This window comes from Phasianus colchicus, chromosome 25, assembly GCF_987193195.1.
Source record: "Phasianus colchicus chromosome 25, bPhaCol1.hap1.1, whole genome shotgun sequence".
Taxonomy (NCBI): Eukaryota; Metazoa; Chordata; class Aves; order Galliformes; family Phasianidae; genus Phasianus; species Phasianus colchicus.
In genome coordinates this window covers 3,026,554-3,049,684 of record NC_143460.1, presented here as the reverse complement: position 1 = coordinate 3,049,684, position 23,131 = coordinate 3,026,554, and the positions used below count along the sequence as shown (strand labels likewise).

The window sequence follows — 23,131 nt, the reverse complement described above, 5'->3', positions numbered from 1 at the left end:
CCCCCCCAGCCACTCCCCAGGATCATTTTGCTCCTCACTTTCTATAGGAAGCTGGAGCTGCACCTCTGTTCTCCTTATCTTGACACCCAGTGTGCACAGAGCAGGTTTTGCTCTTTAAATTTCTCTTTGGGAAAATCATTTGCGAGGCAGTTTGCCATTTGCCCAGCTTAGCACCGACACAGAACACCTGTGAAAGCTGATGATCTTCATTATTCACCTCCTGGCTCCTTAAGTGCCTTTCACAGTCTGCCTCATTGGGTTCCTCAAAAGAGAGTGCAATTCTGTGGGTCTAAGAACCACACAGGAGCTGTCAGCACTGTGCCAGTGGTGATGTTACAGAGCACAAGCCAAAAACAGCTGCATGGCCAGCCCTGTTCTGCCCAGTATCTGTATGAACCTGCATCGCAGTGGTCACTGCTGACCAACAAACCCTTGTGGCACCAGAGAGGAAGGGAAAATCGGGCTCAGTTTTAAATATGAAGTGGAAGAGAGAAAGCTGAGAGGTCTGAAAGGGGGGACACGGGTATCCCAGCCCCACCAGCAGTCATCAAATAGTGTACCCACATCTCCATCAGGCAGCAGCTTCCCAAGGTGGCCTCAGAAAACACCCTGGACATTGATAGGAGGAGAAGGGTGCAAAGAGTCAGCCCAAAGTCCAGCACAACGCCCTCTATTAGGTTAATGTTTGCTAAACTGCAGGGAGCACGAAAGGAAAAGGCACCAGCAGACCTGCAGGGATCAGCTCAGAACAGCCATTGCTCTCCCCGGCCACGCGTCTGCTCCAACGCGAGCGCTGGCAAAGGGATGGGGCTGCTCCTGAAGGTTCTCATCCCCTTGCTGGGGCTGGGGCTGGCCGTGTATTTTTACTCAGGACCTGGGAATTTCAACGAAGGTAAGTCATAGAAAATGCACGCTTAGCAGCAGGCAGCCGAGCTGCTGCCCAGCCCGCACCACTCGGGGGCATCCAAAGCAGCTGAAAAGCAGAGCGCAGGAGGTGCGGGCGGTGGGAGCCGTCCTCCCCACGCAGGAGCAGCTCACGGGGTGGTGTGTGGGTCTGCCAGGCTCGCATTCTTGCTCTCAGCAAACGGATTTGTTTTGGAAGCGTGCAGTTAACCGCTGTAAATATTTATTCATTTTCCTTGTCAACTCCTGCCAATTGCAGAGCAGTTCCACGCTGGGCTGGAGCCCGACCGGGGGCTGCAGCAGCAGCAGCTGCATCCTGCAGCGGCACAAAGGAGCCGTGCATGGGGGTGTGGTACAAGGCTGTGCACAGCCCTGAGCTCTGCATCCCCTCCAGAGATGCTCCGGGGGAAGAGAGTGATCGTGACAGGAGCCAGCAGTGGCATTGGGGAGCAGATGGCGTATCACCTGGCACGCATGGGAGCCCACGTGCTGCTCACGGCGCGGACGGAGGCCAAGCTGCAGAAGGTGGGCAGCAGGCACTGTGAGCACGGCTGCAATGCAGACCCCCACGGGCAGGCAGGAGCTCAAATACCCACCCATCCCGTGCTCACAGGGATGCTGGATTCCAAGCAGGCTCCCCAGCAGACCACCATAAATTGTATTTTCACTGCTGACAGCACAGCATTTCTTTCCTCACGGTATTCAGCTATTGCAGAGGAAATGTTCCTCTGAGCAACATCCCCCCAGCAAAGAGAGGAGGGTTGTCAGCCACCTCCAACACATCGACCAATGCCTCTCTCACTGTCCCCAGGTAGTGGACAAGTGCCTGGATCTGGGTGCTGCATCTGCCCGCTATGTGAGCGGCTCCATGGAGAGCACAGCTTTTGCTGAGGAGGTGGTGAAAGAGGCTGAGATCACCTGGGGTGTGTAGCAAGCACCCAAACCCTGTGCTACATTTTGGGGCCACCCTGGCCGCCACAATGCAGCCTGGGGCTGAGATGCTGGCTGCAAACATCCAACACACTCTGCTTCCAGGAGGCCTTGACATGCTCATCCTGAACCACATTGGCTACAGCTATTTTAACTTCTTCAACGGGGATGTGGATCACGTGCGGAAGGTGATGGAGACCAACTTCCTCAGCTATGTGGCCATGACCGTGTCTGCCCTGCCCATGCTGAAGGAGAGTGAGGGCAGCATCGTGGTGGTCTCATCTGTTTCAGGTGAGCACACAAGTGCCCATCTCTCCCTGCCATGTCCCTGCCTCGTGCTTTTCCTGCTCATCTCTGTGCATGCATTGCAATCAATGCACTTCTGCAGGCTTACCTACATGACCACACATTATACACACACTTGTCATACACAGGTATATATGCAGGAAAACGAGAACAGTGCAGCCCACAACAAAGGTCTCTCACGCCATGTGCTGCGCTTTAAACACTCCTGCATTTCTTTCTTTCCCTAAAGCATTTAAGATAGATTGCTCACACCACAAAATTGCAGCTATGGGAAAGGCAGGGGCAGGCAGAGCCACGCAGCCCTGCACCCATCCAGCACAGGTGAGCTCTGACCCTGTGCCTCTGCCCAGGTAAAGTTGCCTCACCCTTCACTGCTCCCTACTCTGCGACTAAGTTTGCCTTGGAAGGATTTTTCAGCTCCTTGAGGCATGAATTCATCATAGAAAACGTCAACGTTTCCATCACGCTCTGCATCCTGGGCTACATTAACACAGGTAAGCTCGGCGCCACCGAGGCTCACAGATAAAAATGTGGACCTGGTGCAACACAGCTGCCCTTCTGTCACTGCAGAGAACGCGGTGCGGGCGGTCTCACACGTCATTAAGGTAGCACCAGCACCCAAGGAGGAGTGTGCACTGGAGATCATCCGGAGCGGGGCCCTGCGTCAGCGTGAGCTGCATTACCCTGCCAGCACCGTGACCCCAGCAGTGCTGCTGCGAGACTTTGCCCCCGACTTCCTGGATGGCCTCATTAGAAGCAACCATCAGGTGGAAAACATCAAGAGAGCACCGCCGTCCCAGGGCTCGGGGCATTAGCACAGCTCTGAGCAGCCAACACTTCCCCAAGGGCAGTGGTGCCTCCAGAAAAGCCCACCCCAAAGCAGTGTTGGGGACATTTCTGAAGGCAGCGTGGCTGGGAACTGACTGCACAACACTGGGCACTGGGAGCCTACGACACAACACAAAAATGTTTATTTATGCTGCCTGTAAATAGCTCCTCGCAGGCAGTGGGGGTCCCCAAAAGGGCTCTGCAAGGCCAGAATTAGGAGCAGGCTGGGGGATGCAGCAGCACCCAGAGCCCAACTGCTCCGTGTGCTTCGCTGCATCTCACACACATCCCTCCCAAAGGAGGAGTCAGTCAAAAAGTTATGGATATGGAAGGCATTGGACCTGTAGAACGCAGCCTTGCGCTTTTGAAGGAAAGATGGTGGGATTCAGAGCGGCACTGCATGAAGATCTGCAGTGACCCAGTTGCAATTAAATATTTTAAATAATAATAATAAAATTATTTAGAGTGGAGACTCACGGAAGAGGATTATAAAGCAGAACTGCACGGGTTGAGCTCCGAACTCCTTCTAAGAAGGGATTTGGGCCAACCCCCGTGAACCAACCAGCAAAGGCAAACAGAGAGTGCTCACACTACAGTGATTTTTGCCTGTACCCTTACTTCCGAGCAATAAATCCTACATTACTTTGTGACATCTCTGGTTTGAGTTTTGTTCCTCTTCCACTGGAGTATGCGCAGATCCCCTCTCAGCACGGAGCTGCTTAAACCCACCCCATGATTTGCATTAACACAGCTTTCACTTCTCTAAGACCTTAATGAATTTCTACCGTTCGTGACCTCTCCTGAAATACACTTTTTTTCCCTCCTTTTCATTCTGCAAGAAGCCTTACAATAACATAGCATTACTCCCTGGATTTCCATACCCCCAAAGCAACCCGGAGCGATTCGGTCACCCGGTGCTGCCAGAGCCCCGGGACCAGCGCTCTGATAAGGGAGGCAGCTGTGGGGACAGGCAGTGGGAGCTGCTGGCACCCCAAGATAACCCCAAACCCCGCGCTGCAGGACAGGAACCAGGGCTCAGGCTGTGGCCCCAACGCTTCCTGTTCGACAGAAAGAAACACAGCGAGGCAGCGGCAGCAGCACGAAGCTGCGGGCACCCGGAGGACAGCGTTTGTGCCCTGCAGCCCCGCGCTCACCCAGCTGCACCGAGGCACAGCCAGGTAAGTGCCTGCAGCCCTGCAGCTCCAGCGCTGCCCTCTCATCTCACCACGCTTCTTCTTCCCCTGCTTTCACCCTTCTATGATGGACACGGGGAGGCGGTAACATGAACCGGCACGAAATGTTTCTTGTTGTTTGTTTCCCTCGAAGCAAGAAACGTAACAGGTTGAAAAGCAAAGCTAAAGGACACGGTTGGTAATTAGAGAGGGTAACTTCAGGCAGTGGCAGAAGGACATAAGTTATTCGCTCTCCAAGAAGGCCTCAACGCTTTGCTCAGCTCAGGGTGAGTAATGGACCGCGTGTTTCCTTAAGCCTTACCTTGGTTTACAACAACTTCTGGTTAACTGAAGTGCTGCAGGGAGGCCTGAGGGATGGCTGGGTAGGTGGCAGGGCCCCAGTGGGTGAGTGAGCCATGGATGGGAACAGCAGGGTCATCGTGGTATGGAGAATAACACACGGAAATAACCTGCTCAGCCTCTTGTAGCCCCAGATCCCTTCTGCTGGAAGTGCGTGGCAGTAAGAACCACCCAAAAAGTGGAATGCTGCTGGAATCGCTCAGTAAGGGCCGGGTAAAATTAGAGATGCTTCAGAAGCTGTTGGAAGCTTCAAAGAATGGGATATTCAAACAGAGAGCACAGGAGTGCTGCCCATCTCTCGGAAGCACCGGATCACCCAGCCGTGCAGCAGCGCTGTGGTTTGCAGGCACTTCCTCTGCCCTATGCAGGAGCAGCTGGCCAGTGGCACATCCAGACCAAAGGAGAGGCATACTGCAGACTAACAAGCATGGAAGTGTTACATACATAAATGGGTTTTTACTTGCTCGCATTTTTTCCCCCCATTAAACTCAATGACTTCCTAATTGCTTGAGACAGAATGAGACCAACAGAGTTTTTTTGTTTGTTTGTTTTTGGCAAAAAAACTCACCCTGCAGATGCACATGGTGCAGTAGTGCAGGTGCTCAGCCGCCCACCTGGCTCAGGCCACAGAATACCCCCCAAATACAGAGCAGAGGTGGAATTTGTGCGGGTCACAGCACCCACCCCAACGAGCAGCGAGCGCAGGGTGGGATGGGTTACACCATCAGCACACTGAGCTCACAGACAACACATCCTACTACAACCACCACCACCCCTCGGTTTTAGCAGGACAGGGGGTCTCGCTATGATCAGCCCCCCAGAACGGGCCCGGCCGCGGCGTGCAGGCGAGAGCTACGAGGAGAAATGCGAGCGGCGACAGGAGACACGCGAGGCTTTGCGGCGCCGTGGCCACGCACACAGCGCCCGGCGGCCGGGCCGCAGCGAGGAGCAGCCACAGAGCCCACGGCAGAGAGAGTTCCTGCGCAGGCGGAACCTCGGGAGCACCGCCGGGGAGCTCAGCGCACCCGTGCTGCTCCAGGTAATGCTTCAGCCCCCACCACGTTGGGGTCCTGATGCGCAAAGCGGCCGCGCGCCCGTAAAACTGTGTTTGTTTATGGGCTGCATCAGCCGAGGGCAAAGCGTGTCACCTCCCTCGCAGCATGTTCCTTCCTGTTTGCTAAGCTAAACGTGAACCAAACGGAGAGCTGCTGCTATTCCTCCAAGTGCAACCCCTCGTCCTGTCTGCTAAATTAGTTTGGCACTTCTATAATTACTTTCCCCTCCTCCCCCCATGAGAGCTGCAGCGTAAACAACTGGGTTCCTTCTATCACCTTCCCTGCTAGCAGGAACAAAGATCATAGAATCATAAAATTGCTCAGGTTGGAGAAGACCTTAAATATCATCACGCCCAATCGCAAGCTAACCATACTACCCTAACTCGAACAACCCTCTGCTAAATCATGTCCCTGAGCGCTGCATCCAAACGGTTTTTAAACACATCCAGGGATGGTGGGAAGATGAGGGGAAATGGTCTTAAACTGAGACAGGGGAGGTTTAGGTTAGATATTAGGAGATTTTCACTCAAAGGGTGGCGATGCACTGGAACAGGTTGCCCAAGGAGGTTGTGGATGCCCCATCCCTGCAGGCATTCAAGGCCAGGCTGGATGTGGCTCTGGGCAGCCTGGGCTGCTGGTTGGCGACCTGCACATAGCAGGGGGTTGAAAATAGATGAGCATAGTGGTCCTTTTCAACCTAGGCCATTCTATGATCCTATGATTGTATGGTGATGTGTTTGATGCTCTGCTCCCCATTGCCTGCCCTGTGCTGCCCAGCTAACAGGAACCTGGAGCCTCAGGTCTGCAGAAAGGTGCAATGCACAACACCCAGTAGGCAAGGAGATTTCCTTCTAGATTTACATCCTGTGCAAAAAGAATAGCAGATCCCATGGGAACAGCCATGCTCTCAGCATCCCTCACTATTCTTCCTCCACCAAAGGCACAAATGCCCCTTGTTTCACAGACCCTGACACGAGCCATTTCTCATTGCAGCGCCCATGGAGTCACCCTGTGTGCCCATCCACACTCGCCCCACTTGGGCTCAGCAGTCCTACAGGCATTTTGGCTGAAGCCATCCCTAGGCCACACTCCTCTACAAGCACCAGAGGTAGGTGAGGGACACTCAGTGGCCCTTCTTCTTCCCCTGAGCACCACATCCTCACTGCTCCTGGTTACGGTTGCTCCCCATCAGTGCCGCTCAGCAGAGCTGAGCACATGCACAGAGAGGAGCTTTCTGGCCCCAGGTGCATCCATTCACTCTATTTTCACAGGAACTCAGACTCCTGCAAGCACAAGGGTGAAGGACTCAGGCCAACAGACAGAGTAAGCCCTGCTCCCCTCAGCACAACGCAGCCGTGCCCACTCCATGCTGCCATAACACACAGCCTGCAGACACCTGCACTGTGCCCACAAGGAGAGAGCTGGGCTCTGGGCTGCTGTAAGGCTTGCATTCACCTCACGAGTGTGCTTTCTTTTTCCATTTCAGCTGTGGAAATACAGTTTTCAATAAGGTAAGCAATATGCACACGATATACAGCCCTGTTCCCGCTGTTGCCTCCAGCTGATTTCAAAGCATTTGAATGCTGTAGCCCATTTGTTATTTGTTTGTGAACTGAAACAACCCCATGGTCTGAAACACTTCCCCTTTCCTGCAGGAAATCGTGCAGCTCTCTGGTTACCTGAAGGTAGGCACCAGGCACCACGAGCAGCCCTGGAGCAAGAACAACCATGCATTATTATCATTATCAGACCAAGGGCTGCTTCCCCACAGGAGGCCCTGCACCGTGAGCTGCTGCTGAAGCAGAAGATGGTGATCCTGCAGGAGCTGCTCGCCACACTGCTGCATGCCTCCGAGAAGTCCTGGCAGGTACAGGCAGCTGGGGGCTTTGCTGTGGGGCAGGCAGACCATGTAACCACTGTCCCAGGGATCTCGCTTTTCTGTGTCTTACGTAGCACTTTGGAGATGCTACACACACAGCACTGTCTGCAAAACAAAGTGCTGCTTTTCTCGCTCTCCCCTTTCTGTTTAGGGCAAGTTGAATGCAAACTCAGAAAGAAATGGAGGGGATGCGTGCTTGAAATTTCTCCCTCTGTCCTTATCAGGAGGTAAAGTGGAGGCAATGCATTTTAGGGCTCGTTCTTTAGGGACATATGAAGCGTTTTATGCAGGGTTATTAAATCAAATGTTAATACAGAGTGCATCATACCATCGGAAAAAGGGTTTGAAAGATCTGTTGGGGCACAAAAGCAGCGATAGGGCGAGAGAGTATAAAAAACAAGTGTTAGATGTACTGTGGTTAGAAGCTTCCGCCTTCGGTTGCTTCTTCAAATATAATGCAGGAGGAAAAAACACAGACACACTGCATGAAGTAGCCATGAAACCTCAGATTAGAAACAGGTGGGTGCACTTTGCTTCTTGCTGTCTCTGTTGCAGATGGGAGGCTTCCCTCTGCCTTTCACTCGGGGCTACAAATTAAACAAATTCACTCACTGCTGGCACCGCAAGCACAGAGCAAAGCAGGCAGTACCATGCTGGGAAGGGGCAGGGGGTGCTGTGGGTGGGTTTGGGTGTTCCTTGTACACTGTGGCAGCTTTAAATTCCTCCCAGTATTTGGGGTTTTAAAGATCTGGGGCTGCAGGTTCACGGGTGATCTGGCAGCAGCTCCTGAAGTGGTCAGAGTGATTTAAGGAGATGCTCGTGGATGCTTTTAGTTTGAAGGAGAAGGTGCATGCCATCAGGAGGATGGGAGCATTGCAGTGCTGTGGGGATCAGTCCCCTGGATCCCCCCATGGTTTTACCTCCAGGATGAAGACTCTCCTGCAACAGCTCTGACACTCAGCTCTTGTCTGTTGTAAAACTGATGGATTCAAAAGTACCGGCAAGTGCAGAAAACACAGTCTTTCCTATGGCTGTTAAGAGTAAATTTAGAGCTGTTCTCTTGTGAAAGATCATTTCTTTAATACATTTGCTTCCATTCCTACCTTCTAAGTTGAACCCAATGCTTGGAGGTGCCTTACAGCCCTGCAGAGTCTAAGCTCTGTCACATCCCGTGCTTTACTGTGACTTCGTGAATCCATTTTCCTGACACAAGCATTGTGTCTGTGCAAAGTGGGAGCCCTCCAGATAAAGCAATTATTGCTTTACACCAGCTATTCCAACTGGTTCACAGAGGAGTATTGGAAACAGTTCATCAGCCACAGGATAACAACAGCTGCCAGATAAGAAGAGTTTTAAAGTCACTGAAGTGGCAGTCATGGAGAAATGCAGCAGAAGAGTTTTCAAGCAAGAAGTTTGGAGCTGCTCAGCCTGGTAACTTCAGAGTTGAGGATGAGGACTATCAAGGATTCCAAGCATCTACAAGAGCGGATGCTTTTTGAACCCATTAACCTCAGCCTTCTCCCCTACCCGGAGTTTTGCCCCTGGACTCCTGCACCAGGACTCTGAGCGATGATCAGAAATCACCAGACACCCCGCAGAGGAAAAACCATCAGACGGTGATAGCTGTAGGGTTTGGTTGTTGTGTGGTGGTTTGCTTTTTTCTCAACCAGCCCCTTTCATGTCAATAATCATCAGCACAAAGGCTTGGCCAGGATGAGCTCATGTAACTTTTCAGGTCAGAAGCACAACTACTTCTGCCCTCCCACGTATCTGCACAAACCCACTCGGTCTGGTAACAGGCAGTTTATTCCCTATAGGGAAATCTCAGCACCGTATGTTCTTCTGCCAACTTATAAGCTGCATCTCCATAAAAGCAGCCTGCCAGCACATTTCTGCTTTACAGCGTAGGAAGGGGCCGGTGCTCTGCCGCCCTGTACTCTGCACAGCGCACGACAACCATGAAACACCACTGCCCTCCTTTGTAAGCCTCTGCATACAGCAGAACAAATGAACCACAAAGGAAAGACAGGCATAATATTTCATATTTTAAAATGCTCTTCCATATGCCACCTACTTTCTAAGGGGACACAGCCCTCAGGCTATTTCTGTACTGACAACCGAACTGGGATGCTTTATTCTTTGGGACTGTAAACTTATTCCTGTGCCAATTTAAACACTGCTAAGACACCAGAGAGTCAGGTTTGGCTTGGGTCTGACAGCTCTTCCCCAAACATCAAGGAGCTGCTTATTCAAAAGCCCAGCTTCAAACACCAGCAAGCAGAGATGATAACGATGCTCTCAGTATCAGTAGCGAAAAAACAGCATATGTGAACTCTGCTAGAAATTTCATCTGAATTTGCATGCAGTCTGGTTTCACAAAACCTAAGTAAAAAGCCTAACAAACACCGAGATGATAGCAGGAAAAATGAATCCTTGTTATTGTCATCCATCCTCCTGCCCAGCTGCTCAGTGTCACAACGCAGACCTGAGCCGTTTCCCACGCAAGCTGCAGGGTGAGAGCTCAGCACTGCAGGAGCCATCAGCTGGGACTCACAGCCCTGGGGCCAGGCAGCAGTTCTACCTCAGGAAGGGTCTCCACGTGTAAAGGTTTAACTTCCCCCACAATATCCTGAGACTGAAGTCTCACTGGAACTCTAAGCACTGAAAAATACTTTGGCCAAATTTAACCACAGTATTATAGAAGAAAATGAACAAAATACAAATTAATGGTGTTGGAGGCAGAATGTGTAAATTGTGATTACACACATTGGTCCAATTGTTTTTCCCCAGGGTCAGCTGAATGAAGATAAACTCAAGTGTAAACTGAGGGCCCTGGAAAATCAGCTGCAGGCCTGCACCCAGGTAAGGTCTGACTGTCTGAGCAACAAGCTCAGAAGAAAGGCACGAAAAACTGAATCATGTAATTGGGTCAGGTCTCAGTTTCTAGAGTAATCTGATTAGATACGGATCTGAAAAGTATTTTTCCTCTTTGCTGAAGCAATATTCCACAGCAAATTAGCAGTTGCATTTACACAGTGTGGACTTGCTAATATTCAGTCTTAGCGAGATTAGGAATACGTCGGATAAAACCCCTCAAGCACTCTAATTCTTCCTTTAAAGAGTTACTCAAAGGAGTGTGTGAAGAAGATCCTGATAGAGATGGAGGACCAGAAGCAGACCTACGAGCAGAAGGCAAAGGAGGCTCTGCAGAAAATGCTCGAGGACAAACTCCAGGCAGAGCAGCAGCTGCAAAACTCTCAGGTAAGAAGCACGTTTGACACCTGGCTTTGCATTAATCTTATCCAGCCCCTTGATTTCAGAGAAAGGCAACAACCAGTTTGCCATTTGCAAAGATGCAAAATCACTTTTTTAAATGCTCCCACCCAAAGTCCAAAGGTAATGACAAGTAATGACAACCTGTGCTCATTTTGTGCTGTTTTTAATAACCTGAAGTGGGGCTCATATCTGCTTCCCCCAGAGGTGCCTGGCTGTGACAAGGGAGGATCTTGCCTTCTGGAAGGAGCACTACACCATGCTCAAATCCGAATTGGCCCAGATGACCAAGGCACACAGCGAGCTCAAGAGCAACCTCCACGCCCTACAAAGCCAACTGCAGGTACATCAGACCCCCTTGGGAGCAGCACCATGGCCCAAGGGAGCCCATGTTTTCTGATTTGCAAATAGCCCGCAGGCTGAGAGCATTTAATACAAAAGCTCTTTGGTGAAGTGCTTTTACTGCATACCCAGTCCTTGCTTCTTACCACAGCACACAGCTACACGGAATGAGAAGCTCTGCCAGGCCCTGGACTTCCTGCAGCACGAGCATGCTGAGCTCCAGCAGCACGCTGACACCCTGCAGCAGGACAACCAGCTCCAAGCCAAGCACATCTGCAACATCGAAGGTACCACTCCTTCAGGGAAGGGCAGAGAGCAAAGACATAATCTGAAAGCCCTGGTTCTTAGAGATTGCTTTGGGTGTACTCTAAGACTAAAGCTCTATCTGGATGCATTGCATAACCTCAGATTGCTGAGAGCCTTTGGTTTCCAAAGGGTCCCAAATTAAAGATTAAAAGGGTTTCAAAAAGAAGGGTGAAATGGGAAACTTCCATACTTGCATGTAGATATTTGCATATTACATTGGTTTTCTTATTATTTCAGGTAAATTGCAAAAAGAACAAAATCAGAAGCTAATATTGGAGGCAACAATCAGCCAGCTGCACAGTGAGTAACACAAAGAAGTACAATGTGAAAGCTCTGCATTACTGCTGTAGCAACGACAGCGACTTGTTTCATCCCCAGACCTGATGCAGAACCAGACCAATGAGCAGAAAACACAGGAAGTGATGGTGCAAAGGAAAGGTCAGCAAACTTTCTAACTTCCACCTAAAGCTGCTCTAATTTGACATGGGAATGTCAGAAGTGACTCCAGGAGAAGTCTGTATTTGTTTAGAATAAAGGATTATATTAAAGCTACACAAAACTAGTTATGATTCTATGATTATATTTTGGTAGTTAACATTAAAATACAAGTTTACTTATGAGGCAGATACTTAAAAAAAAAAATGGTTTTCATTCTAAGTTCTTTTTCAGTGGCTATGCCATTTTGAAAAAGAAATCAGTTTGTAGCTGCAATTACAGCTGTATTTCTGTACTTAAAGAAAGCAGTAAAAGACACTTAAACTCCTCCACCCTTCCATTGCTGGTAAGTGCTTGAAAACACTTCTCTAAAGACTATCAGCTTGCATCTACAGGAGATGCCTATGATAACTAACTGAGCTCCTCTCTGTACATAGCTTGCAAATATTATCTTTAAACTGAGCTGAGTAGAGAAGCTACAAAGCAAACTGGAGGCCAAGATGTGTTTCTCACCAGCAGCCCGACTGTTTTCTAGATCAGGTTTTCACCACGCAGAACCCACCTCTCACTCCTGCCAAGGAAGTGCAAAATGTTCTGTCTGAGCATCCCAAGGAGAAGGCAGAAGAAAGCCTGAGGGATGAGATACAGGAAAGGACATCCCAGCTTACAGCAAAGGAGAAAGAGGTGAGGAAGTCACTACTGGGACAGCAACCCGATCAGGGATCGAGATGCCTTTCAGGTGCTCTCAGGAGCACACAGAAACAGCATATTAAAGCTTCTGGGGGCCGACAGAGCTGCAGGCTGCACCTGGTATCCACCAAAAGGATTTACTCTGCTTTATTTCTGTTCTGAAACCAGCCTCAGGTGAAGCTCACAGTATCTGCTGGTAGGGACAGGGCACCAAGCAACCATGTTTAGAACCACTGCTTTAGACAAAACCATTTCTGCACAGGAGAAAGATAAAGCCACTCTTTAAGAGCCAAAGCCTTCAGTAAAAAGGAAGCATGGGAGGGAGAGGTAGAAGGAGGGCTCATAAATAAATAACAACAACAACAAAAATCCTGTAACATCTAACCAAAAAACCCTCAGTTTTCTGACCTTCTGCAAGGTGCTTACCACATGAGCAATTATTTCAGGACAAAAAAAAATAGTAGCACAAACTGCCCTCTGCACACCAACAGTCCCACCCATCTTACTGCAGAACTCAGATAACAGGGACTTATAAAAATAAGATCTATGACTTACCAGAGCTGAGAACCTACTCCACTAACCACTCCAGGACTGTGCCCACATCACCTGCGGAAGGGGTTTAGCTGAGTGTAATCACAGCAACAGGGAACAGCTGTGGGTGCCAGCTGCATTGGCTCACACAGAAGGACATGAACCCCTGCCATGATTTTACACCCCACATCTTCCTCCTGATCTGTGCATGCTCGGAAGAAATGCTTACTTTCTTCTCTCTCTTTCACATAATGTGAAAGATGGCAGTAGAAGCAAGCAGATCACAGGATGGGAGCAGCCAGGGCACTGCCTGGGTCCCCACCTAACACTGAAACCTGCTCTATCCTATGTAGGTATGTATGGGCACACGAGCAGCAGAAGGGGAAATCCCCCCTCGTCACATTGCACACACACAGGTGAAGCACCATAGCTGCTGTGGTAGCCCTGCCAGTTCTGGGGTGCCTGAAGCCACAGGATTCCCTTCCACTGACTCTTGCCTCCATTCCCTCCCTCTCTCCCCCCCTCCCAGTGCCAGGAGCTGCGTGCAGAGCTGGAGGCACTAAGTGAGGAGTACCGCTGCTGCCTGAGCTGCCTGCGCCAGTGCCGCCAGGAGCTCAACCAAAGCCAGATGGTGAAGGTGGGACTGACCCTCACCCCTTACTTGTGGCAGCTGCACATCACCCTGGGAAACAATCCTTTACTGGGGCAGTGTGGAAGAATGAGCAGCATGCCTATTAGGGATAGGATGAGAGCTTTCTTCTCCCCAACGTCTCCTGGTTATACTTGCTTCCTTTTGCAGAGACAACGTGGTAACTGGCTCCCTCTTCTGCTGGCAGTGATAGCAATAGCCATGGCTGCTGTGCTGGCCAGCTACAAACCATGAGCACCTCCTCAGTGACTTCCATGCAGAACTGACTCCTGACCTGCTGGCAGCAACCTGCCTTCACTGCAGTGCTCCTTCTACCGCTCCTTGCCTGCTTCTGGCCGAGACCCGAGCTGGTTTCGGCCAGACAAACTGACACAGCTCCAATAAATGTGGGGAGATCACCCTTCTCTTCCATGTGTTGGTTATTCTTTAACTGAGGGTTGCACTGCTTGGTCCCTGCACAAAGCCATTCACATGGCACCTCTCGGACTCATGGGGGCAGCAAGAACAGTGCATCCCGTGCATTTGGGAGCCAAGCTGCGTGCATATAGAGAAACAACAATGCAATTCCCTTCATTTATTGTTTCAATGCATGGGAAATATTCCACCCTGCACCATCTTTACTGACATCCAGCAATAAAACCAGGTCTGCATACCACCCAACCCTTCACACCACCTGCCCAGCCCAGGCTCAGCCATACCCTTATCTTGTCTCATGGCCAAGCACCCTCAGCCATGTCTGCTTCTCTTCCATGCTCAGCACACTAATTTGGCAGAGCCAGGTTTTTCCACCCGTCAAAGCCGTGCAGGCTTTATGGCAGCACTTGTCCCTTGCTAAGCGTGGGCACAAACATGAGGTGTGACACCACATCACACACACAATACAGAGCCTACAACAAACTTCACAAACTAAGAATACTGCCGTGTTAGCATTTTTTATTAATCCTCAGTCGTTCACAGCAAATACATACACACAATAACACACTCCACAGTCAGGATCCAGGCTGTGGAGCTGCTCTGTTTGTTCATCCACATACTTGGGACGTGCATGGACTTGATCCACACCTGGCCTGAACGGTCAGGCCCAAACCCATCTGGTTCTTGCTCAGGGCCTCCCAAAAGTGCCTCAGTGGGTTCCCCACCTCACTCCCTGAGGCATGTGAGGAACAGGGTGAAAAGCCAGTGTTTGTCTGTCTGTGTGTCACAAGGCAACTGCTGGCAGCACCACCACCTCGCTGGAAATGCAGAGATCGATGAAGTCGCTCTGCGCACAGAAGTCATCCCTCAGCTCTTTGCTCCAGGCGTCCAGCACCTCCTGCAGCTCCATGCAGAGGCTCTCGGGGATACTGAAGGAGCAGATCTGCACCCGCAGCCCTCCCTGTATCCTGGGGCAGGAGGCCTGGGCCGCGAACACCCTGAGTGGCGTCAGCGCCAGGCAGTTCTCAGCACCCTCATCCACCGGGAAGGTGTAGGCTGCTGGATAGCCCAGCAGCACCCCAAACACGGTGCAGAGATTCCAACCCGCGGCCGCGACCTCGCTGCAGGACACGGGGCTGTCGGCAGCCTCCTCCGCAGCCACGAGGTGGACCAGGAGGGCCTCGATGTGGTCCCTGATGGCCGCAGCCTCAGCCGGGCCGCAGAGCGCAGGACCGGACCGCGCCGCCGCCACGTCAATGAACGGCCCGGGGCGGGCACGGAGCGCGGCCTCCAGCCGTCGCCGAGCACGGCCGGGGTGCAGCAGGAGCACCTCGCCGCCCACGCCCAGCAGGTGCAGGCGGCCCAGGCGCAGCCCGGCCTGCCTCAGCCGGTCCACGTAACGCCGCAGCTCAGCGGGCCCCGCCGCCCCGCAGTCGTACAGCAGCGCCGGCTTCAGCCCCGCCGCCACCGCCAGCACCTCTCCGGCCAGCTGCAGGGCGCGGGCTGCCGCCAGCCGCCGCCTGGACCCGGCCCCCAGCGCCTCCCGAGCCGCCGCCACCAGCTGCGGGGCGGGCAGGACGGCCTGCGCCTCGCCGCGGCCCGCGGGGCCCATGGCCGAGCCCCGGCCTAGAGTAGCGGCGCACACGGCGCCCGCGGCTTCCGGCGAGGCCACAGCGCCACGCAACGCCGGGGCGGAGCGGCCTATGAGGCCTCAGCGAGGCGGAGCTGAACGCGAAAGAAGGCGGAGCAGAGCGCTGCTGGAGCTCACAGCTCCCCCTGCCTTTAGGCGTTATTCTGAACGCACGCGTGGAAATAGACGTGAAATAGAAAGCGCAGCGGAAGAAACGTTAGCTGAGAGCTGGCAGGCTGGTTAAGGAGAAATAAAATAAGACAAGATAACGTTAAGGCAATTTTAATAGAGTACAGATTAGTTTTTCCTCTCTCCCACTCAAATCTTTATATACAGGATGTCAGTATTTGGTTTAAAAAATATTACAGCATTACAAATCTGATTTATACATAGTGGTGTGTTAAGCAAGCAGCTAAAAACAGTGATGGAGATAGAAGCATTCCTTATTCCCTTTATTTATAACACTCCCCCCAATAAAGTACCATGAGACTGCGGAAATTCAATCAGAAAACCAGATTTACAGATTTCATTCAGGTTCAGGCAAGGCACTTATCGAAGTTTTCTTATATACACAAGGGAGGGAACGGCACAGGAGGACCGAGTGCCCATCACTGCGCGGGCAGTGGCTGTGCCATGTGCATGGTAGGGGCCTGCATCGGCCAGCCCTCCTGGTGGGTCTGCAACAGGCGGTACAGCTGCTTCAGGTGAGCCACAATGTTGTCCTTGATGTCAGGAGTAGAGATCTGGAGCCGCACACTGCCGCTGTCAAAGGAGCGCGTGAAGTCACCGGAAAACATCTCGTATATCATCCGGGCCACAACAGGGATGACCTGTTGAAGAAATCCATCATTTCAGCCTAGCCACTACACAGTACATTTCTGTTCCTTGGCAAGGACTCCTTGCCAGAGAAGGTTCCCTGCAGGATAGTTTCCACAGACACCTAAAGCACACTTACAGCTCAATGCTATTTGGCAAACAGAGCATCTGCATATGCTGTGACAAAAATCCAGCAGCCCTATTGGGATTTTCCCCCGCCAGTGGTCACAGCAGAGAACATTTCTCTGGTTCCTGCAGGTATCAATCTAGAGCCAGAGCACTGCCCCAGCGGGGCTATCACATGTCACTCCAAGGCCTTTGTTCCTACCTGAACCACAATCAGCTTTCTCTCCCGAGGTTTTCCATCAGGCCACTCTTCCCCAAAACAGAAATAGATCTCAAACGGTGGCTGTTTCTCAATTTGTCCTTTCTGATGGGCAATCAGCTCTAAGAAGAAAAGGAGAATGCTGTAGGTTTGTCCACTTTTTGGATAGAAACGCTCACCATGTCCCACCCACATTGTGTCAGGTCTCAACTATGCCATGTCCCTTGCCAGATCTGCTTCTTACATATCCACAATTACAGCCTGTTTCTTGAATACAGAAAAGCTTTCTTTAAAAACAAACCCACCAGCAGCTCTCAGAGCATTAAATGAGCGCCCAGCCACTCCACAGTCCATTGAGGTCAGGGGAAGCAAGGACAACTACTCATGCTCCATGCACATCCAAACCAACCCCCAGGACAGACCATCTCTCCAATAATGTCACCAGGATCTAAAGTTATCTTCCAGAAGCAGAAGCTACCTACCACTTAGGAACGTTTCCAAACAGAAGAGTTTGACTTTCTTTTGCCTCTCAATCAAATTTGGTGTAGTGGCAGAAGGTGCACAGGGACCGGACCAGTACACCTTGCACTGGCAGAGCCGCACAGCGTAGATGGCATGGCCACTGACCTCTAGGATCAGTCCCCTGTCCATAACATCCAGCAGCCGACTGGTGAAGATCTTTTGCTTTTCATTGGTGATTTGCTCTGTTCCTGGAAACCTTACTTGCTCCAAATTAATTGGCCCAAAGAGCTCTTCCTGGTCTGGCATAGGACCCAGCTCTCCATAGAACAGTCTGCATCCCTGCGGGTTGCTCACAGTTGTCGTCTGCCCAGTCTCCTTTCCTCGATATTCGAACTTGATTTCTAGGTCTGTCACTGAGAGAAACTGTCAGTAAGGACTTTTCCCGGACCTCTGCACATACATCAGCAGTAAAGACATATCATGCAATACAAGCTAGGCTTGCAGGGATGTTTTAGCTATACACAGATAGTTTCAGCTAACAAGCAAAAAGGATTAAAAATGGTTTTGACTTTTTAAGTACAATGACAGAAACACTACAAACCCATGAACGTACTTGGAAGAGAGCTGATCCAGAGCTCCGGGCTGCTGAAGAAGTCATGCTGCAAAGCAGTCGGGGGCATCTCCATATCCAGAGGTTCATTCTTTGGCCACACAGCTTCAGGGCTGCAGTTCTCTGCGCTGGCTGGAGCCATCGGAGAATCTACAGAAGGGAATTGACTCTTTCCTAAGCCAAGTCTTAATTTCAAGCACACACCAATATACAAGCAAATAACTTCACTATTACATTACAAACTATTGTACCAACCATTGATATTAAGAAATGGAAACGTCTCTTGAATAGGGACATGCTGAGATGGATTCAATTCTTCCTCTTCATCCTCATCAAGATCATTTTCCTTCTCATCCCATGGAGCTGAGCCAGTGGAACCTGCAAACAAGCACAAAGTGGGCAGACAATTGGTATGAAACACTGCAGTGCATTTCTTGGGAAAAAAAAAAAAGATGTAGTTTTCATATTGGCTTTGCACAATATCAAAAGTTTTCTTTTTTTTAACTTATAATCAGAAATAAATCTCATCTATACAACATTTTCAGCTTAATACCTGCTGTTAGAAAGCTGAGGGTACAGAAACTATCAATAACATTGGATTTTTAGCAGAAAGCATGCTACTGTGTGAAGATGTATTAATTTTAGTACAGGCATACTATGGCTCAAAGTCCTCTTTAGGTGCAGCTGGGCTTACAGCAGCTGCCAGGCACTGCACACAAAGGCAGCTCGGGAGTTAATGCCACATAGGGAAAGGTGCACGCATTGGACAAACGCCTGCTCAGTAACCAGCTCTGTACCAACGAGGCCCTCACCTGGATTAATGATTGATCCCTGGGACTGCGGGATATCGCATACTTCATAAATTTTCACAGGATTCATGGGCACCTCCTTGGTGCCATCATACATCAAATTAAACTCCCGGCTTTTGTTAAGAGCACATCGGAGCTGGGCTTTCCATTTTGCAGGGTCTGGCTCGTCGACTCCTTCCTGGTACTTTCCTGTTTCCACAGCCCATGCCTGGGGACAAAGTACAGCACCGTGCTCAGTCCATCCCTCGCAACAGAGCCAATTTTATCAGAAATAAAGCTTAAAAACAAACTTAGTGTAAAAATCCTCTCTTGCAGAAGCCTTAACCACAGCTCTTCTGATAACAGCAGCAGACGTTCCCTTCTTATAGCTTTTCCCATTAAATGGAGAAGATAAAAATAAATGTATGAAGATGCATGCTCTGAATGTACAAGTTAAGTACCAGCCACACAGGATTGTGCACTGAGTCTCTCCGGGTGTCTCAGCTGTGATACCAGAAACCAGTTCTGGAAGCATCTCCTGTGCTGGAGATGGATTTGGTTACAGTGGAGTGGAGCAGCCCCAACATCAGAGCATCAGTCATCCACTGACCATGCAACCACACATCACCAGCCTGTCGTGGTCTGAAAGAGTTAAAGAACTGTACACCTCTCCAGGGCAGTGCCAAGCTTGGCATCCAGGTGCACAGAGTGGCATTTCAAAGAGCCAAGAAAGAGATCAAAACACACCTGGAAACTGTTACTGAAACGCCTGTAGAGCTCTGGGGACAACAATTCAGCCCTTTGTGTAACCGAGCTTCTCCCTCCCTCACCTTGAAGATGGTGTTCTCCTCCTCGTGCTGCGGGCTGTGCCGGGTTGCGTGCTTCCAGGGGATCTGGAACCGCTTGGCTTCTCGGTTCAGCCAGATGAGGCCGGGGTACATCCCACTGTCCACCTGGGCCACCAGCCATGGCTTCAGGCGCACTCTGCGCGGGTGTAACGCCATTGTCTAAGAAAGACAGAGGTGATAGCAGACCAACCGCAGCAGGTTAGTTGAGATTTCTCTTGTTTACAAAGTGAACTTCATGCAAAAGCACCCTATGGGGTGCTACTGCTATCAGCTGTTGTTACTGCGCGCTGAAATCACTGACTCAGACTTAGCCAGCAACTGTTCTACAGGAGGAGTACAAACGGGTCACTAAGCAGAGACTATAAGTATTTCTAGAACAACAACTTGGTAAATATTCCATTAAGTAGAGATGTATGTTATTCGTGTTAACTGGGAAGGGTGAGCCCCAGCCAAGCCCGAGCTGGAAATGCTGCACAGGAGATAAAGCCACAGCAAGAACTGACATCAGAATTCCAGAAGCCTCCACATATCCCTCACTCAATGGGACTCTCTCACTTAGTTTTCCTCCAGTCCTGTCAGTCTCGCCTTAGAGAGACAAAGCTAACATGCCAGATCTGAAGTTTCTGCCCCATCTGAGGTATAGGAGGAATCATCAGCACGGGACTGCTTTGTAAGAGATGGGCTTTCCTCCAGAAGTCATTTCATGACTTTCCTCAAGTTCCTCAATGCAGTAGAATCATCTGCAAACATCACCGCAAGGTGCTGACCTGTAATAACTGCAATGTTTATTCAGGAGGACATGAACTGCAAGTCCATGCTCATGCTAGAAATCAAGTCATGCTGCTTTAATGGTTTCTTAAGAAAACAAAACTGCAGTTAAACTACAAATCGGATGCCTTAAGTAGCATTGTGTTACTGCTGCATTCATAACCAGCAATATTCTTCATCAGAACAGACAAAGCCAAAAAAAAAAAGTTAACAACTGCCCCCTCTGCAAGAAAAAGCAGCATCTAGCATCTTTTGGGAGGAGGGATTCATGCTACACCTGTTAGAAGGCATATCTCACACATTCATTCTGTGAGCTGTGAAACAATGAGGAAAAAAATGGCAAATTTCCCATTGATAAACCAAATACTGGAGAAGTAAATCCATGAGCCCCAACACTGCTACTGGAGTTGCAAAATGAGTTTAGCAGCAGAGATAGAGGAGATGATAAAGCCTACCCAAGAACTAGCTCAGGAACACGTTTTTTTTGTTCAAATACCTGCAAGTGTTCACACAAAATTAATCTCAACTCAGCTAATTTTATCTGTTAAGCAAAGAAACTGTCCTCATTTCATTGCAAATCCTGTTTAAATAATACTTGGAAAACGTGCTTAGCCAAGGACCTGGGCATGTTAGCAGAGTGTTCTCCAGGTGCTGCAAAACATCAGAAAGGAATCCTCAACATTATTTTTATGCTTCTGAAAGCTACTCTATCAGTTATCTATGTACAAAATCCCATCAGAATTAAACACTCCATAAAGTGTTTGCAAAGACACGAAGCCCAGGTTAATTCTGGGCTTAGAATTGAGACAGAAAGAATAAAAATCAGGTATTGATTTCACAAGCAAAGGGAAAATCAGTGATTTCTCCTTGGAACAAGGAAATCCTAACTAAAGCCTGTTTATCATGCATTTAACTTTACTACAAGCAGCCTCTCTGCCTCTAGTAACACACACATCTGCAATGCCAAGATGGAATAGAAACCCATATGCACCACAGAGAAAAATTCATGCCTGCCTTTCATAGAAAATGAATTCAATCACGTGCACAGTGCACTGGCACTGCCCATCGGGATCAAATTGTCCCCTGGATTACAGCCAGCCCCTGTCAATACCAGACGTTACAATGCTTTATGACCTTTTATCACCAATGACTTGTTGACACACTACGAGAGCAAACCAACTTGAATCCATTGCAGCAGACAGTGACTCAGCCCCTCACAGCCTTCAACTTCCAGCCCACGAATCCGCGACCACCAGATGCTGCGAGGGCAAAACGTTACCCAGCAAGAGCTCACAGGGGCTGGAAAACGAACAAACATCTCACAGCCCAGCTGTAAAAGTCAGAGCCAGCCACAGTGACTCTCAGCACAGCTGTCAGCCTGCATCACAGCACGCAGCACACCCAGAAAATGCTACCTGCAGCCTGCCTGCACCACGCTGCTCTGGCTCAGGGTAAATAGCCCCGTGTTCCCCGAGCTGAAGGATGCTCCGTGCTCCTCCTGCCTGCCTCATGCACACCTCTCCCCATAGCCTTGCAGCCCACGGGTTTTCCCAGCTGCAGCGCTTTCAGGCTCTGCCAGCACCGCCAACACTCAGCACCTTCCCAACCAGCTCACAGCGCCTCTAAGGAAGGAAGGGGCGTTCTCTGGGTGCAGCTTTGCAGTACCACGGGCTGCCACCTCATTTCTCGCTTGTTACCTTTGTTTGATGACATTCTCGTGCATCTGCTGGATTTTTTTTTTCTTTCCCGAAGGCAAACAGCTCAACCCTCAGTATCAGTATTCCCACCGACAAACACGCTGAACTTTCATCCAGTTAGCTGACACTCCACCAACCCCCCCCCCCCCCCCGCACCGCGAACCTGCGGCTCCCACATCTCCCAGCTTTGTACATCACCGCTTCTCCAAAGCCCCACAGCCCCTCGGTGCGGCCATTAACCCTTCCACCACGATTAACCCTCGCGATTCCCACGACAGAGATAGAAGAAAGGGGCCTCCCAGGTGCCGGCTCTCATAGCTGCGCTATGGGAGCAGCTGTCGCGGCACGGGGGGACGAGACCCACCCCGTCCTGCCTCCGAGCTTCGCTTCTGCCGACTTGAAAGACATCGCTTAAGGCTAACGGCAGCACGACCCGCGCGAGCAGATAGAGAAGGCAATAAACGGACGCGGGCCGGGCAGTCCCCTCCCCTTACAGCCCGGAACGGGCCGGGCAGGAACAGCACGGGACGCCTCCCGGCGCTGCCTCGCACGGAGCCGACTCCTCTCCCCGTCGGCCGCCTTCCATCTCCGCCGCGGCCCCGCGCCCCGACGCGCTCCGCCGGAACCCCGCACCGAGCGACTCCCGAGAGCGGCCCCGCACCGCCGGGCCCCGCCGCACGGCTCGATCCCGCGCCACTCACCGCTCCGCTCCGCCGGGAGGTGCCGCGCCGAGGCAGGGGCCGCTCCGCGCCCCGGGGCTCTCCGCCGCCCCGCGGGGCCCGCGCGTGGGCGCAGCGGCGGGGCGGCGCCGGCAGAGCAGCGAAGGGGAGCGCGGCGGCGGCGGCGCGCACACGGCGGCGGCTCCGCCCTCACCTGCTCAGGTGCGCCGGGCGCAGCCGCGACGCCGCCCGCCCCGCTCCGCCCACGGCCGTGAGGCGGCTCCGCTGCGCTGCGCTGCGCCCCGTCCCCACGGGTGGGGGCAGCCCGACCTCTTTTCTTTCTTTCTGTTGTCCTTAAGTGGAATTCTTAAAGACAAAATCAATTCCGTCTTTTTTTTTTTTTTTTCTTTCTTTCTTCAGTTCCCCCCCTCACTTCAGAACCCGTTTGATAACAC

The 23,131-nt window shown here is 51.1% G+C and overlaps 4 protein-coding genes across 9 annotated transcripts; 2 read left to right on the top strand and 2 right to left on the bottom strand.

Annotated features, from left to right (window-relative positions):
* Positions 1-684: 684 nt before the first annotated feature.
* On the top strand, positions 685-3,617 carry LOC116237020 (11-beta-hydroxysteroid dehydrogenase 1-like). Its single transcript, XM_031605937.2, has 6 exons — positions 685-892; positions 1,298-1,428; positions 1,715-1,826; positions 1,939-2,124; positions 2,490-2,633; positions 2,710-3,617. Exons 1-6 carry the CDS (start codon positions 805-807, stop codon positions 2,952-2,954), a joined length of 906 nt encoding a protein of 301 aa, XP_031461797.2. The 5' UTR covers positions 685-804; the 3' UTR covers positions 2,955-3,617.
* A 116-nt stretch (positions 3,618-3,733) lies between these two features.
* Positions 3,734-14,058, top strand: TRAF3IP3 (TRAF3 interacting protein 3). 4 transcript variants are annotated; one of them, XM_031605798.2, is made up of 18 exons: positions 3,735-4,145; positions 4,294-4,426; positions 5,286-5,538; positions 6,548-6,662; positions 6,826-6,877; positions 7,041-7,065; positions 7,210-7,239; positions 7,326-7,421; positions 10,224-10,295; positions 10,554-10,694; positions 10,912-11,049; positions 11,200-11,335; positions 11,592-11,654; positions 11,733-11,792; positions 12,325-12,473; positions 13,364-13,426; positions 13,540-13,647; positions 13,810-14,058. In XM_031605798.2, the coding sequence occupies exons 3-18, from the start codon at positions 5,305-5,307 to the stop codon at positions 13,891-13,893; spliced, it is 1,566 nt and encodes a 521-aa protein (XP_031461658.2). In that variant the 5' UTR covers positions 3,735-4,145; positions 4,294-4,426; positions 5,286-5,304; the 3' UTR covers positions 13,894-14,058. The 4 variants fall into 4 exon arrangements, 2 of the variants coding, with proteins under 2 accessions (XP_031461658.2, XP_031461659.2); XM_031605799.2 differs by lacking the exon at positions 13,364-13,426 and having other exon boundaries at positions 3,738-4,145; XR_016459842.1 differs by lacking the exons at positions 13,540-13,647; positions 13,810-14,058 and having other exon boundaries at positions 3,734-4,145; positions 12,330-12,473.
* A 97-nt stretch (positions 14,059-14,155) lies between these two features.
* Positions 14,156-15,881, bottom strand: C25H1orf74 (chromosome 25 C1orf74 homolog). The gene has a single exon (XM_031605802.2). The coding sequence runs from the start codon at positions 15,683-15,685 to the stop codon at positions 14,858-14,860; it is 828 nt and encodes a 275-aa protein (XP_031461662.2). The 5' UTR covers positions 15,686-15,881; the 3' UTR covers positions 14,156-14,857.
* Positions 15,882-15,969: 88 nt separating this feature from the next.
* On the bottom strand, positions 15,970-22,909 carry IRF6 (interferon regulatory factor 6). 3 transcript variants are annotated; one of them, XM_090124425.1, is made up of 8 exons: positions 22,891-22,909; positions 19,535-19,711; positions 18,729-18,933; positions 18,172-18,294; positions 17,920-18,066; positions 17,327-17,719; positions 16,848-16,966; positions 15,970-16,533 (listed from the first exon to the last, which is right to left on the bottom strand). In XM_090124425.1, the coding sequence occupies exons 2-8, from the start codon at positions 19,706-19,708 to the stop codon at positions 16,312-16,314; spliced, it is 1,383 nt and encodes a 460-aa protein (XP_089980551.1). In that variant the 5' UTR covers positions 19,709-19,711; positions 22,891-22,909; the 3' UTR covers positions 15,970-16,311. The 3 variants fall into 3 exon arrangements, with proteins under 3 accessions (XP_089980551.1, XP_031461661.1, XP_031461660.1); XM_031605801.2 differs by lacking the exon at positions 22,891-22,909 and adding an exon at positions 22,719-22,811; XM_031605800.2 differs by lacking the exon at positions 22,891-22,909 and adding an exon at positions 22,382-22,594.
* Positions 22,910-23,131: the final 222 nt, after the last annotated feature.